The sequence below is a fragment of the Colletes latitarsis genome, chromosome 10 (genome assembly GCF_051014445.1).
Source record: "Colletes latitarsis isolate SP2378_abdomen chromosome 10, iyColLati1, whole genome shotgun sequence".
NCBI lineage: Eukaryota > Metazoa > Arthropoda > Insecta > Hymenoptera > Colletidae > Colletes > Colletes latitarsis.
The window spans coordinates 29489187-29503932 of record NC_135143.1 but is presented as its reverse complement, the minus strand read 5'-3'; the positions used below and the strand labels follow the sequence as shown (position 1 = coordinate 29503932).

The 14746-nt window shown below is 35.4% G+C and overlaps 1 protein-coding gene across 5 annotated transcripts in view; it reads right to left on the bottom strand.

Moving 5' to 3' along the window:
- Nucleotides 1–14746, bottom strand: part of LOC143346689 (Y+L amino acid transporter 2) — a 38986-nt gene that overhangs the window by 19419 nt on the left and 4821 nt on the right. For 3 of the 5 annotated variants that reach the window (XM_076775034.1, XM_076775033.1, XM_076775032.1), the window contains exons 1-2: nt 10258–10401; nt 2419–2666 (exon numbers count right to left, since the gene is read on the bottom strand). In XM_076775034.1, coding sequence (XP_076631149.1) covers nt 2419–2666; nt 10258–10312 — 303 coding nt within the window. In that variant the 5' untranslated portion in view covers nt 10313–10401. Of the gene's footprint in view, nt 1–2418; nt 2667–10257; nt 10402–14746 lie in introns of those variants that run through there. The other 2 variants (XM_076775035.1, XM_076775036.1) reach the window with 2 other exon arrangements.

Genomic DNA, 14746 nt, shown 5'->3' with positions numbered 1-14746 from the left:
TGTCTAATGACCAAAAATGATTATAATTGACCCCTGCAACCGAAAATATTTTTTTTAGAATTATTTGAAATTTTTTTTTTTCGCCGAAAAATTTAGGCATCTAATTCGTTTTTCATTTTTAATAAATTTGTCTGACGCTGTACAGAAAAGTTGTTTAATACTTTGTTGTAGGTATCCATAAGCTCTACTTCAGAAAAAAGTTTCATTGAAATATATTCACTATTATAGGAGTTATGGTTATTTGAAAATTGGACCATTTTTATAGGGTTTCCCTCATTTTAACAGGTCAAAGAATAACTTTTTCAATATTGTTAGAATTTCTACATATTCTCCATTAAAATACGCGTCGTTTGCTTTTTTAAACATTAAAATCGTCCAATCCGATCAGAAGTTATGACGTTTTAAAGATCCGCATGAAAATTCGGGCAGACATTTCTGACCAGAAATTATATTTTCGGAAAACAATTTTTTTCTCGAAAGTGAGTAGGATTTCGGCGGTATGTCTGTTGACCAAAAATGCTTGCAATTTACTCCTGCAACTAAATATAATTTTTTCAAGACTATTGGAAAGTTTTTTTTTTCACCCAAAACTTTCAGCACTTAGTCCAATTTTTTTCTCGAAAATGGTTAGGATTTCGAGGGTATGTCTATTCACCAAAAATGATTATAATTGACCCCCGCAACCGAAAATAATTTTTCCAGAAGGATTTGAAACTTCTCAACTTCGCCGAAAAATTTAGGCATCTACCACCTATCGATTTTTCTTAAATATTCGTTTTTGATTTTTAGTAATTTCGTTTGACGCCCTAGAGAAAAGTTGTCTAATACTTTTTTGTAGGTACCCATGAGCTCTACTTCAGAAAAGTTTCATTGAAATATATTCACTATTGTAGGAGTTATGGCTGTTTGAAAATTGGACCATTTTTATGGGCTTTTTCTCATTTTGCGGGATCAAGGACCAAGTTTTCGATTATTTTTGCGATTTCTACTTATTCTACACTAAAATACGCGTTGTTTGCTTTTTTAAACATTAAAATCGTCCAATTCGTTCAGAAGTTATGACGTTTTAAAGATCCGCATGAAAATTCGGGCAGACATTTCTGACCACAAATTATATTTTCGGAAAACAATTTTTTTCTCGAAAGTGAGTAGGATTTCGGCGGTATGTCTGTTGACCAAAAATGCTTGCAATTTACTCCTGCAACTAAATATAATTTTTTCAAGACTATTGGAAAGTTTTTTTTTTCACCCAAAACTTTCAGCACTTAGTCCAATTTTTTTCTCGAAAATGGTTAGGATTTCGAGGGAATATCTATTCACCAAAAACGATTATAATTGACCCCCGCAACCGAAAATAATTTTTCCAGAACGATTTGAAACTTTTCAATTTAATTGTTAATAACTTTTTAACGAAGCCTCCATCAACAAATTGGTATTCTTGATTTTCGTCTTATTTTGGCCTCTAGAATCCCGCATTAAAATTTTTCCCAGGGGTGGCCGAACACGCTGTATTATAAGCAGGTAAATTAAGATATTAACCCTCTATGGGCCGAATTTGTTTCTTGAATATAAACTTACGAGCCACTTACTTTGATATTTGGTGCTGCCAACCGTCATCAATATTGTTATTAGTAGACTGCGGATCTTTATGCAAATTCGTATTTTTATTAATAGAATTAATGAAATGGGAACTTTATAGAGGGTTGTCTCAACCCCTAAATACAATAATTTGTATCTAACTTGAAACATTTCTTATATTTTGGCATATTAAGTGTATTCTGTAGTTTTTTGAAAATTTAAATTTCCCATAAATGCATAAACATCCGCAGTCTAATTATTAGTTATCTCAGAAACATTAAATAATCTTGTGAGAAAACTAAAATTATTTAGTAAAATGTCGATATATTAACATGTGACCTGAAAGTTACACGGGCCCATAGAGGGTTAAAGACTTGACTAAGACCTTTACCTGTTACGATACCTCTAAAAATGGCGACACTAGATGAAATATTCGTACGGCCCTGACTATGATCTAAGGCCCTTAGCTGCTCGTATTTCTGTCAATTCATTTGTTTCGGGAGCTGAAACGTCTAAACTTTGACACCCACTCGAGTTTACGACCTCGCTATATTGTGGCCCGGATTATACACAAATCGTCGCTGGCACCCCAACTCCAACCGTTTTTTTAGGTGTCATCTTTCACGCTTCACCGGCTCCGAGGGGGACCCCCCCAGTCGGGAGGGATAGAAACGCTGAACCGACGGGTCACGTCTGGGGTTCGTTCTAAAAATATCTGCCGTATACATATATCTGTCTCGGGACAGTTTTTATTTTAAATTTAACCAGAAAACGAATCGAATTCAATTTCTCGTCTGCTCGTTTGACCAAACGCAAATGGAAGACATCGATGGTACATACCGTGGAGAAAATGCCGGATGCTATCCACACCAAAAGACTCGCGTTCACGCTACCCGTGTACTTGAGGACACCGGTAGGACTAACAAATATGCCAGAACCAATAATGGAGCCGACGATCACTGTGACGCCGTTCATCAGGGACATCTTCGCCTCCAGTTTGATCTCGTCGCTAGGTTTGTCGGTGATGGGAACCGCGTCGTACGGCCCCTTCTCGCCATCCTTGATGCTGCCCGACTTCGACATCCTCCCTGAAACAGATCAAACGCAATCGTGTCAATTTGTCATTCGCCTCGGAAATTACCGCGATTTTCGTTCAATTTTCCGCGCGATAAATTGCTATCGCGTTCACTAGCAATTCGCTGACATCTATGCGTTACCAGACATTTACCATTATCTTTGGCTGTTCCCTATTACGCGCGCAATAAATAGCTGAATAAATAACAGTGTCGAGTGAATAAGTAACAGTATCTTATTATTAGGGATCGTAAATAACTCGGTTACAGAATATTCCGTGAAACTGAAAGTCACAGAATACGGTGTGAAAGTGGAACGTTCTAAGAATTTAGAAGCTTATGCAATGGTACACTTAGCTTTCTTTCTAGATACTTTCAAAGATACGATTAATCGAAGTTGCATACAGTGTCACCAGTAAATATCAGGACACTTGGTCGAATCGTTGTCGATCTTTGGACTATCGTAACTCTCGTGAAAAAAAGTCGTACAATTATTTTCTTGGTATTATTTTAAAGGCTGAACCCTTTACTTTCGCATACCTAAGTTGAATTTCCACGAAGATCCATTTACACTAAGAGGCAAGTAATACAGCGAAAAGGGTGTCAGTGACGGATGTATAAGACTTCAAAGGGGGGGAGAGAAATTGTAAACAGAAAGATTGAAGTTTCACAGATTTTTTAACACACAGTTTATAAAGGGTGTTCGACCACCCCTGGGAAAAATTTTAATAGCGGATTCTAGAGGCCAAAATAAGACGAAAATCAAGAATACCAATTTGTCGATGGAGGCTTTGTTAAAAAGTTATTAACGTTCAAAGTTCCGGCTGTAGAACTGCAATTTGTCCTCCTACTTGAATTTTTTTCTCGAAAGTGCGTAGGATTTCGAGGGTACGTGTATTGACCAAAAGTGATTGTAATTGATTCCCGCAACCGAAAATAATTTTTCCAAAACGATTTGAAATTTTTCAATTTTATCAAAAAATTTGTCCACCTATTCGAATTTTTTTCTCGAAAGTGGGTAGGATTTCGAGGATATGACTCATGACCAAAAATGATTGTAATTGAACCCCGCAACCGAAAATAATTTTTCCAGAACAATTTGAAATTTTTTTTTTTCGTCGAAAAATTTAGGCACCTACCCCCTGTCGATTTTTCTTAAAAAATCGATTTTCATTTTTAGTCATTTTGTTTGGCGCTATACGTAGGTACCCATGAGCCCTACTTCAAAAAAAAGTTTCATTGAAATATATTCACAATTGTAGGAGTTACGGTACTTTCAAATTTGGAACATTTTTATGAGGGATTCCCCATTTTATGGAGTCAAGGAACAACTTTTTCAATGTTGTTAGAATTTTTACATATTCTTCACCAAAATACGCGTTGTTTGCCGTTTGAAACATTAAAATCCTCTAATCCGTTCAGAAGTTATGACGTTTTAAAGATACGCGTGAAATTTCGCAGAACCATTTCTGGCCTCATATTAGATTTTCACTAAGGAATTTTTTTCTCGAAAGTGCGTAGGATTTCGAGGGTATGTGTAATGACTAAAAATAATTGTAATTAACCCCCGCAACCGAAAATAATTTTTCCAGAAAGATTTGAAATTTTTGAGTTTAATTGTTAATAACTTTTTAACGAAGCCTCCATCAACAACTTGGTATTCTTGACTTTCGTCTTATTTTGGCCTCTAGAATCTCCCAGAACCTGCTGGAAATGTTATGTTTCTTTATACAGTGTCTTTTGCACTTTTCCTGTCCTTCGAGAGTTGCAAATTATTCAATCGGTAAAAGCAATATTTCGTGTCTTTTTTCATTTTTCTCTAGTCGCCTGGTAAAACCAGTTATTTCGAAAACACCACCTGTTGATCAACCTCGAACGGCATAAAACAACCATTGTACAGAAATAGTAAATTCAGGAGTTCGCTAGCTGTGACTTTTTACACTTCGTTTCTTCGGTTCTTTGGATAAAAGCATTGCACTACCGCGCAACAGGGAAAAGTCTTTTCTTATCGTTGTCCTACTTCTGGACGATCTGAGAAATTCCCCCGTAAGAATTTCCATCGTTCTGAATAATGCATCCCACCTCGCGCGAAACGATCTGTAGTATGTAGTATTCGCTTCCAAGTGCCAATTTTTACGTCGGATTGAAATTACGGACTCGACCAAGAACAATAAGGTGCGTAAGATTTGATTTCATCCTAACGAAAATTAATATTGTTGTAAATGTTATAAATATTACAATTTACATAGTTCTCATTATATCTTCACGAGATTACTATTAACGAAATGGCAACATTCTCCCGATGAAAATGAGTCCAAACACGACCATATTCGAACTATTTTTTATTATACGTTATATTAATCATTTTTGAAAATTCACCAAATTCGAATAACTAAAAGTAGTTCAAAAGAGGTCGTGTTTGGACTCATTTTAATCGGGAGATCGTTGCTAATTTATTAATAATAGACTCGTGAAAAAATAATAACAAATAAAATTTCTTTTTGAATAAGAACAAAGCTCTGCAAGAAACCTAACACATTAAACTTCCGCAAAACAATATAACCAAGGGACGATATCCGAGTCTAAACGACCATGTTCGAACTATTTTTTATTATACGTTATATTAATCATTTTTGAAAATTCACCAAATTCGAATAACTAAAAGTAGTTCAAAAGAGGTCGTGTTTGGACTCATTTTAATCGGGAGATCGTTGCTAATTTATTAATAATAGACTCGTGAAAAAATAATGACAAATAAAATTTCTTTCTGAACAAGAACAAAGCTCCACAAGAAACCTAACACATTAAACTTTCGCAAACCAATATAACCGAGACGATATCCATGCTGCACACTAACCTAACCTAATTTCGTCGACACACTCTTCGATGCAGTATCCAATTTGCACCACCGGAGCTCGTTTAGTATCGTCGATGCATCGACTATCGTTAAACGATCTCGTTTTCCCTAACCAGTGTGTAAACGCTTCCGTTCTGATAAACGAAGATTGTAAATATTTGTATGCACTGACAACATATGGCCTATGTATTTCCAAAGTTTCAGAATTGTTTCAATTTTTAGGATCGAAGATCATCCCTTGTCAGTGTTATAAATCGTTGCATTTGAGATGTAGTTACATTTTTGGTTTAAAAAAAAGCGTTTCAAATTGGAAAAAATTAATTTGATCCACATGACGGTCAGCGGACAGACACGTGATAAGGATAATATATTGCAGTTGTTTGTTATTTATAGCGATGTTATCTGTACATATTATTTTAGCTTCTCGGATTAATTTTTCTCGCGCGTACGTAACACAAATGGAAACATGTGACTTTCGTGGATTTATCGCGCCAGTTGACGCCGTCGCTCTCCCTCTTTCTTGAACGATCGAATCGGACCAATGACGTTCGCGAACGTCGACACACACCTTTCTATCACCTGAGCGAATTTGCATCGCAGGTGACAAACCAGTTTCTTAATCCACCGGCCGCCCCTGCGATCGTTTAAACCAGCATTTAATCGCCGGATTCCGCAAATTCCCTAATTGCTTAATAGCCACGTTGACACACGTTGAACACAAGTTCCTGCCGGTGGGAAAGGCGAGTCACGGTCACGCGTGGAACTAAACAGCGCAACACCCGTTGATTCGATTATCGACCTTTCCTTTCCTTCGTTGCAACACCCGCGACGAAATCGCCCAAAAATGGACACGTATTCTCTTATGAACGACGATCCAATAATTTTTAGGCATTTCCTGTATCACTTCTGACGAATTCATATGGTAATTAAATTGTCAATGAATTAAAATAAGAGGCATTTGTTTCACTGTGCCGAGGTTATTAAAATTCTATTTAAGGCAATATTGAACGATGTTCAAAAGAGAAACGAAAGTATGAAGATGATTGATATAATTATTGAGGCTGAGGATTCGACTGGTGTTTGACTCACGAGAATCGAGGAAAATTTACTTTACATAGAACTATACAAATTTATGCGTGGACTGGTCATTCTTTTCGAGAATTCTTCCTCTGAAAAAAAGTATACAGGGTGTTCGTCCTGGGAAAAATTTTAATGGGAGAGTGGGTAGAATTTCGAGGGTATGTCTATTCACCAAAAATGCTTGTAATTGACCCCTGTAATTAAATATAATTTCTTTAGAATGATTTGAAAATTTATTTCGTCGAAAAAATTTAGGCATCGAATTGGTTTTTGGTGAAGGAATTTTTTTCTCGAAACTGCGTAGGATTTCGGGGGTATGTGTAATGACCAAAAATGCTTGTAATTGACCCCTGTAATTAAATATAATTTTTATAGAATGATTTGAAAATTTTTTTTTCCGTCGAAGGCAACGAATTAGATTTTCAGTAAGGAATTTTTTTCTCGAAAATGCGTAGGATTTTGGGGGTATGTGTAATGACCAAACATGCTTGTAATTGACCCCAGTAATTAAATATAATTTTTTTAGAATGATTTGAAACTTTTTAATTTTGTCGAAGAATTCCATATCTTCTCGAATTCTTTTCTGGAAAGTGCGTAGGATTTCGGGGGTATGTGTAATGACCAAAAATGCTTGTAATTAACCCCTGTAACTAAATATAATTTTTTTAGAACGATTTGAAATTTTACTTTTTCGTCGAAAAATTTAGGCACCGAATTTTCGTTAAGGAATTTTTTTCTCGAAACTGCGTAGGATTTTGAGGGTATGTGTAATGACCAAACATGCTTGTAATTGACCCCAGTAATTAAATATAATTTTTTTAGAATGATTTGAAACTTTTTAATTTTGTCGAAGAATTCCATATCTTCTCGAATTTTTTTCTGGAAAGTGCGTAGGATTTCGGGGGTATGTGTAATGACCAAAAATGCTTGTAATTAACCCCTGTAACTAAATATAATTTTTTTAGAACGATTTGAAATTTTACTTTTTCGTCGAAAAATTTAGGCACCGAAGTTTCGTTAAGGAATTTTTTTCTCGAAACTGCGTAGGATTTTGAGGGTATGTGTAATGACCAAACATGCTTGTAATTGACCCCAGTAATTAAATATAATTTTTTTAGAATGATTTGAAACTTTTTAATTTTGTCGAAGAATTCCATATCTTCTCGAATTTTTTTCTGGAAAGTGCGTATGATTTCGGGGGTATGTGTAATGACCAAAAATGCTTGTAATTAACCCCTGTAACTAAATATAATTTTTTTAGAACGATTTGAAATTTTACTTTTTCGTCGAAAAATTTAGGCACCGAAGTTTCGTTAAGGAATTTTTTTCTCGAAAATGCGTAGGATTTTGGGGGTATGTGTAATGACCAAAAATGCTTGTAATTGATCCCTGTAATTAAATATAATTTTTTTAGAATGATTTGAAAATATTTTTTTCCGTCGAAGGCAACGAATTAGATTTTCAGTAAGGAATTTTTTTCTCGAAAATGCGTAGGATTTCGGGGGTATGTGTAATGACCAAAAATGCTTGTATTTGGCCCCAGTAATTAAATATAATTTTTTTAGAATGATTTGAAACTTTTTAATTTTGTCGAAGAATTCCATATCTTCTCGAATTTTTTTCTGGAAAGTGCGTAGGATTTCGGGGGTACATGTAATGACCAAAAATGCTTGTAGTTAACCCCTGTAACTAAATATAATTTTTTTAGAACGATTTGAAATTTTACTTTTTCGTCGAAAAATTTAGGCACCGAAGTTTTATTAAGGAATTTTTTTCTCGAAACTGCGTAGGATTTCGGGGGTATGTGTAATGACCAAAAATGCTTGTAATTAACCCCTGTAACTAAATATAATTTTTTTAGAACGATTTGAAATTTTACATTTTCGTTGAAAAATTTAGGCACCGAATTTTCGTTAAGGAATTTTTTTCTCGAAACTGCGTAGGATTTCAGGGGTATGTGTAATGACCAAAAATGCTTGTAATTGATCCCTGTAACTAAATATAATTTTTATGGAATGATTTGAAAATTTTTTTTTCCGTTGAAAAATTTCACACCTTCTTGAATTTTTTTCTCGAAAATGCGCAGGATTTCGAGGTTATGTCTATTCACCAAAAATGATTGTAATTGTCCCCCGCAGCCGAAAATAATTTTTCCAGAACGATTTGAAATTTTTGAATTCAATTGTTAATAACTTTTTAACGAAGCCTCCATCAACAAATTGGTATTCTTGATTTTCGTCTTATTGTGGCCTCTAGAATCACCCATTAAAATTTTTCCCCGGGTTAACCGAACACCCTGTATATCCTTAACGAAGGTCGGCTACTTTCCGAGCGAAAGGAGCCAAAAAATTCGACGTTTAAAGGTAAATTAAAAATTGAAGCTAAAAAAGAATAAATACTTTCCACAATACCGGACTAAAAATAGCGATTCGTGCTTTCGAATCCAGTTTGTTTCGCCGTTGCTTCTTTTCACCAGAGTATCGAAAAATTCCAATAGCAATCGAAGGATTCTTTTATAATACGTAATGAAGAGTGGGATTTTAAAAATTCTCGAGATCCTCAAAACACTGAGTTTCGTAGATCCGATGGAAGTCTACGATTTGCTAAAGATACTTTTAGAACAGATAATGTTTCGCAGAAAAAACTATTTTTGGATGGCAAGAATGATTCGACAGACCGTAAAAAAAAATCTAGACGCGTCTCAGGATTCTCTCGAATCAATTTTCTTAACACTAGATTTACAGGCATTGATAACACGTATATTTATTGATACCTCTCACGTTGACGATTACCTTAAAATACGATTTTTCTTTTAATTAGAATATGCATTCATGCCATTGCATCAATCAAATCCAACATAAGTTGTTAAAAAATAATATTTACGTGTTCTGCAATCTTAAATATGGAATCTGACATCCGTCAAATTGACGGCTTCCGCAAATCTAGTGTTAAAAACGAAATGTCTCACGCAGAGATTTTGCGACTGTAAAACTAATTTTATAATTACAGATTATATATTCTCCTCCACTGTACCGGACTTGGAATCGTTTAATAGGAGAAAATCACAAGTTACGACCACTCTAACTTCCGTCTGTTCTGTTAAATCGACGTAACATGCTCGACTAAGTAGAATGTGCAATCGCAATATCCACAAAACCTATAATTTTCTTCGAGAGTAGCGTGTTTAATACAAAGTTTGCTCAATAGAAAGGGAATTATCCTGCTTACCTTTAGGACGTTCTATACCGCGGAAACGAGCCCGATAAAAACCATCGTAAACCGTTCGAATTTTTCCCACGAAGATAAATACGCGTTCTGTGCACGTTCTAATGAAAGTTTTCACCCGTGCGCCGTAAATACTTCACTTTAATTCCCTGACTGACAGCACACGCCCATTCGAGTCGTCAATCGTAACGCACGGAGAAAACAAGCGATAATAATGGTACCTGACAAGGAACATCCGCGAAATGAGCCCCCCCTGATTCTTCATTAATTAGCTAAGTCTTTTGGTAGAGCGAGTAACGAGTGTCGGAGAACAAAGGAGAGATAAAACGAGCTGTGTTTACTATACGGAGTTGTCGAAGGTAACATGACACCCGAGGATTCCCAGAAACTGCTACAGAGGTCTCGTCGTCCCTTAATTTGAGAAACACTGTCACCGTCACATACCGAAAGTCCCGTACGTGTACAGCATCAACCTGGATCTCCGTGTCGTCCACGCCATGTAATCGAGGAGGAAATCTTTGCTTATTGGATACGCGGAAACGATGGAACCGTTGGACGGTTCGTACACGGACGCGCGCGTTATCGTTCCTACGCAGACACTGCAGAGGCCAGCAGCGCATAACCGAACGAAACGATCGACGAAACGACGGAAAAGTATGGCCAACCGGGCAATCGTCGCGAAACGAACGAAAGAACGAAGCTTGGCAAAAGATTGAATTTTATGTACGGCGGATCGAACGAAAGAACGACACGATTAATACTAGTTCTTGTTTTACTGCGGGATTCGCACGGAAGATCGAGCGCAAAAGGGGAGGCAAAGCGATCGATGTAACTGCATCCACGCGACCACGATCGTAACACGAGAACAGGAACCGAGCAACCTCGGACAGGCAACGACGTTTTTCCAACGAATTTTCTGCCAACGAACGCGGGGAAGAGACGTTTTACGAACTTGCTACCGGAACGTTATTGCTCTGTTCGACTGGACTTTGTTTTTCTGCGCGATAAACGAAAATCGCGTGGTCTGCGCGACGAATGATGTAATTAATCGCGAGTGAAAACGTAAGCGACGCGATCGAACAAATTATTCGTCGACGATCGTGAAATATTGCTTTTAGAGTTAATCACGAATTGCGAAACGCGATGAAAGTTTCGAAAGGCACGAAATATTATTTGGAATTACGAGTTTCTCGAGCGTCGGGGGAAGCCTTAGATCGTTTAATAGACTTTATCGGGTTTGTTTAACGTGAAAGTTACCTGGCATCGGTCAACGTCAAGGTACATATATCTCTGTTAGACGAAATTGATAGTTTTATTAGAAACACTTATCGCGGTGCCAGTAAAATCATAGAGTAGAATATATTCTTATCTGTTAAGCTTATTTACAAACACTTAACATCGTCCTGAAATACGCGCTATCGTCTGTACGTATAAATAAATTTGTAAGGGTAGGTATGTTTGTATTGCTCTTCCTTCTTCGAATTCTCGATATCTTTGGGTTTATTTTGTGATATCAATTCGATAAAGTATTAAATACCTGCTTCGACAAAAATAAAAATTATAAGGAAATAATACGAAAATAATTTGAATATTCATATGCATTAATTGTAGAATCGCCATATTAATGCTTGTGTCACCGATTACAGGTTACTTTCTTCCCCCCCGAAAAAATTAAGCATCTATTCGAATTTTTTTCTTGAAAATGCGTAAGATTTCGAGGGTATGTCTACTCACCAAAAGTTATTGTAATTGACCCGCGGAATCGAATATAATTTTTCCAAAACGATTTGGAATTTTTTAGTTTTAACGAAAAATTTGTCCACCTACTCGAATTTTTTTCTTGAAAACGCGTAGGATTTCGAGGGTATGCCTATTGACCGAAAATTATTGTAATCGACTTCTGGAATCGAAAATAATTTTTCTAGAATGATTTGGAATTTTTTAATTTTGTCGAAAAATTTAGCCACCTATTCGAATTTTTTTCTCGAAAGTGGGTAGGAATTCGAGAGTATGTCTAATGACCAAAAATGATTATAATTAACCTCCGCTACCAAATATAATTTTTTCAAAACGATTTGGAATTTTTTAATTTTGTCGAAAAATTTGTCCACATATTCGAATTTTTTTCTTGAAAACGCGTAAGATTTCGAGGGTATGTCTATTGACCGAAAATTATTGTAATCGACTTCTGGAATCGAAAATAATTTTTCTAAAATGATTTGGAATTTTTTAAATTGTCGAAAAATTTAGCCACCTATTCGAATTTTTTTCTCGAAAGTGGGTAGGAATTCGAGGGTATGTCTAATGATCAAAAATGATTATAATTAACCTCCGCTACCAAATATAATTTTTCTAACAAGATTTGGAATTTTTTAGTTTTGTCGAAAAATTTGTCCACCTATTCGAATTTTTTTCTTGAAAACGCGTAGGATTTCGAGGGTATGTCTATTGACCGAAAATTATTGTAATCGACTTCTGGAATCGAATATAATTTTTCCAAAACGATTTGGAATTTTTTAGTTTTGTCGAAAAACTTGTCCACCTACTCGAATATTTTTCTTGAAAACGCGTAGGATTTCGAGGGTATGTCTATTGACCGAAAATTATTGTAATCGATTTCTGGAATCGAAAATAATTTTTCTAGAATGATTTGGAATTTTTTAATTTTGTCGACAAATTTAGCCACCTATTCGAATTTTTTTCTCGAAAGTGGGTAGGAATTCGAGGGTATGTCTAATGACCAAACATGATTATAGTTAACCTCCGCTACCAAATATAATTTTTTCAAAACGATTTGGAATTTTTTAGTTTTGTCGAAAAATTTGTCCACCTATTCGAATTTTTTTCTTGAAAACGCGTAGGATTTCGAGGGTATGCCTATTGACCGAAAATTATTGTAATCGACTTCTGGAATCGAAAATAATTTTTCTAGAATGATTTGGAATTTTTTAATTTTGTCGAAAAATTTAGCCACCTATTCGAATTTTGTTCTCGAATGTGGGTAGGAATTCGTGGGTATGTCTAATGACCAAAAATGATTATAATTAACCTCCGCTACCAAATATAATTTTTCTAACAAGATTTGGAATTTTTTAGTTTTGTCGAAAAACTTGTCCACCTACTCGAATTTTTTTCTTGAAAACGCGTAGGATTTCGAGGGTATGTCTATTGACCGAAAATTGTTGTAATCGACTTCTGGAATCGAAAATAATTTTTCTAAAATGATTTGGAATTTTTTAATTTTGTCGAAAAATTTAGCCACCTATTCGAATTTTTTTCTCGAAAGTGGGTAGGAATTCGAGGGTATGTCTAATGACCAAAAATGATTGTAATCGACTCCTGCAATCGAAAATAATTTTTCCAGAACGATTTCAAATGTTTCTTTTTTGTCGAAAAATTTAGGCTTCTACCTGAATTTTTTTCTTGAAAATGCGTAGGATTTCGAGGTTATATCTATTCACCAAAAATGATTGTAATTGACCCCCACTACCAAAAATAATTTTTCCAGAACAGCTTATTTTGTCCTCTGGAGTCTATCATTAAAATTTTTCCCAGGGGTGGCAGAACAACCTGTATGTATTTGTGTGCACAGTACATCACAGATTGCGATGCTACTTGTTGAGTCGTAACGTAACAGACACCTTTTAAAATCTATAATTGATCATCCAGGTTGAAAGAGTAAATTGCGTCGAACGCAGACACGTGAGTTTCAGTGTCAACGGCCACACGGTGCTATGGTTCGTCTCCACCGTGTCACGATAGAATATCAAATTTCCTCGTGTCTCGTGTTAAAAGATACCATTCTGTCTTTACAATCGAATAATTCTCCGTGTACAGTTTACCTTCAAATAGTAATCACAAACGCCGTGATAACAAGGAAGTGTTTAGATAGCTTAAATATGTTCTATCCGAAATCACGTTTAATAGAAAAAAAAAAGAATATCTATTTGGTAAACGTGACACTACGATCTAAAAGTACATATTACGTAATAATATCAAAACACTTGCATAACGTGTAGTGTAAAATAACAAACAGAAATACTCTAAAGTTTACATATCTTGTTTACAAATTATAATATATTCATTATTCTGGGATGCACAATAAATAGGACGTTCACTTTTCACAAAATTGGAATTAAAATATTTGAAAATAGAGAGTATTTATATTTATGATATATTATTAACAAGAATATCTTCTAAATATGGCATTGATACTTAATAGGTTAAAAGCAGACCATAATAGTAAATTGCAAAGCATATAATTTTGAACGGCTGAAAAATCGTTCGCCACAGACCACACTATCTATGTAATAATTGCATTCGACGTAGTAAATTGACCAATGGAATATTTCCAATATGGTATCCCACATAACATGACAATGGTCGATACTGCAGCCTTCATTTTAATAGAAACGACTAGCCACTTCAACGGAATTTTATAAATCGTCGCTATCGTAGATATGTAAATGGCGTAGGCCTGTCACGATAATCGGTGATAGCGAACGTGTTTAATAAAAAATCTACGAGACTTCTGAATCACAATTTGTAAAATATTATTCGATTTGTGGCGTCGCCTCCTATGCCCGCCGCCAGAGGGATCGCGCTCTCACAAGCGCTCGACCGACCATTCGGTTGCTATACAGGGTGTTCGGGAAAAATTTTAATAGAGGATTCTAGAGGCCAAAATAAGACGAAAATCAAGAATACCAATTTGTTGATGGAGGCTTCCTTAAAAAGTTATTAACAATCAAATTCAAAAATTTCAAATCGTTCTGGAAAAATTATTTTCCGGTGCGGGGGTCAATTACAATCATTTTTGGTGAATAGACATACCCCCGAAATCCTACCCACTTTCGAGAAAAAAATTCGAAAAGGTTGTGAAATTTTTCGACGGAAAAAAAAATTTTCAGATCATTCTAAAAAAATTATATTT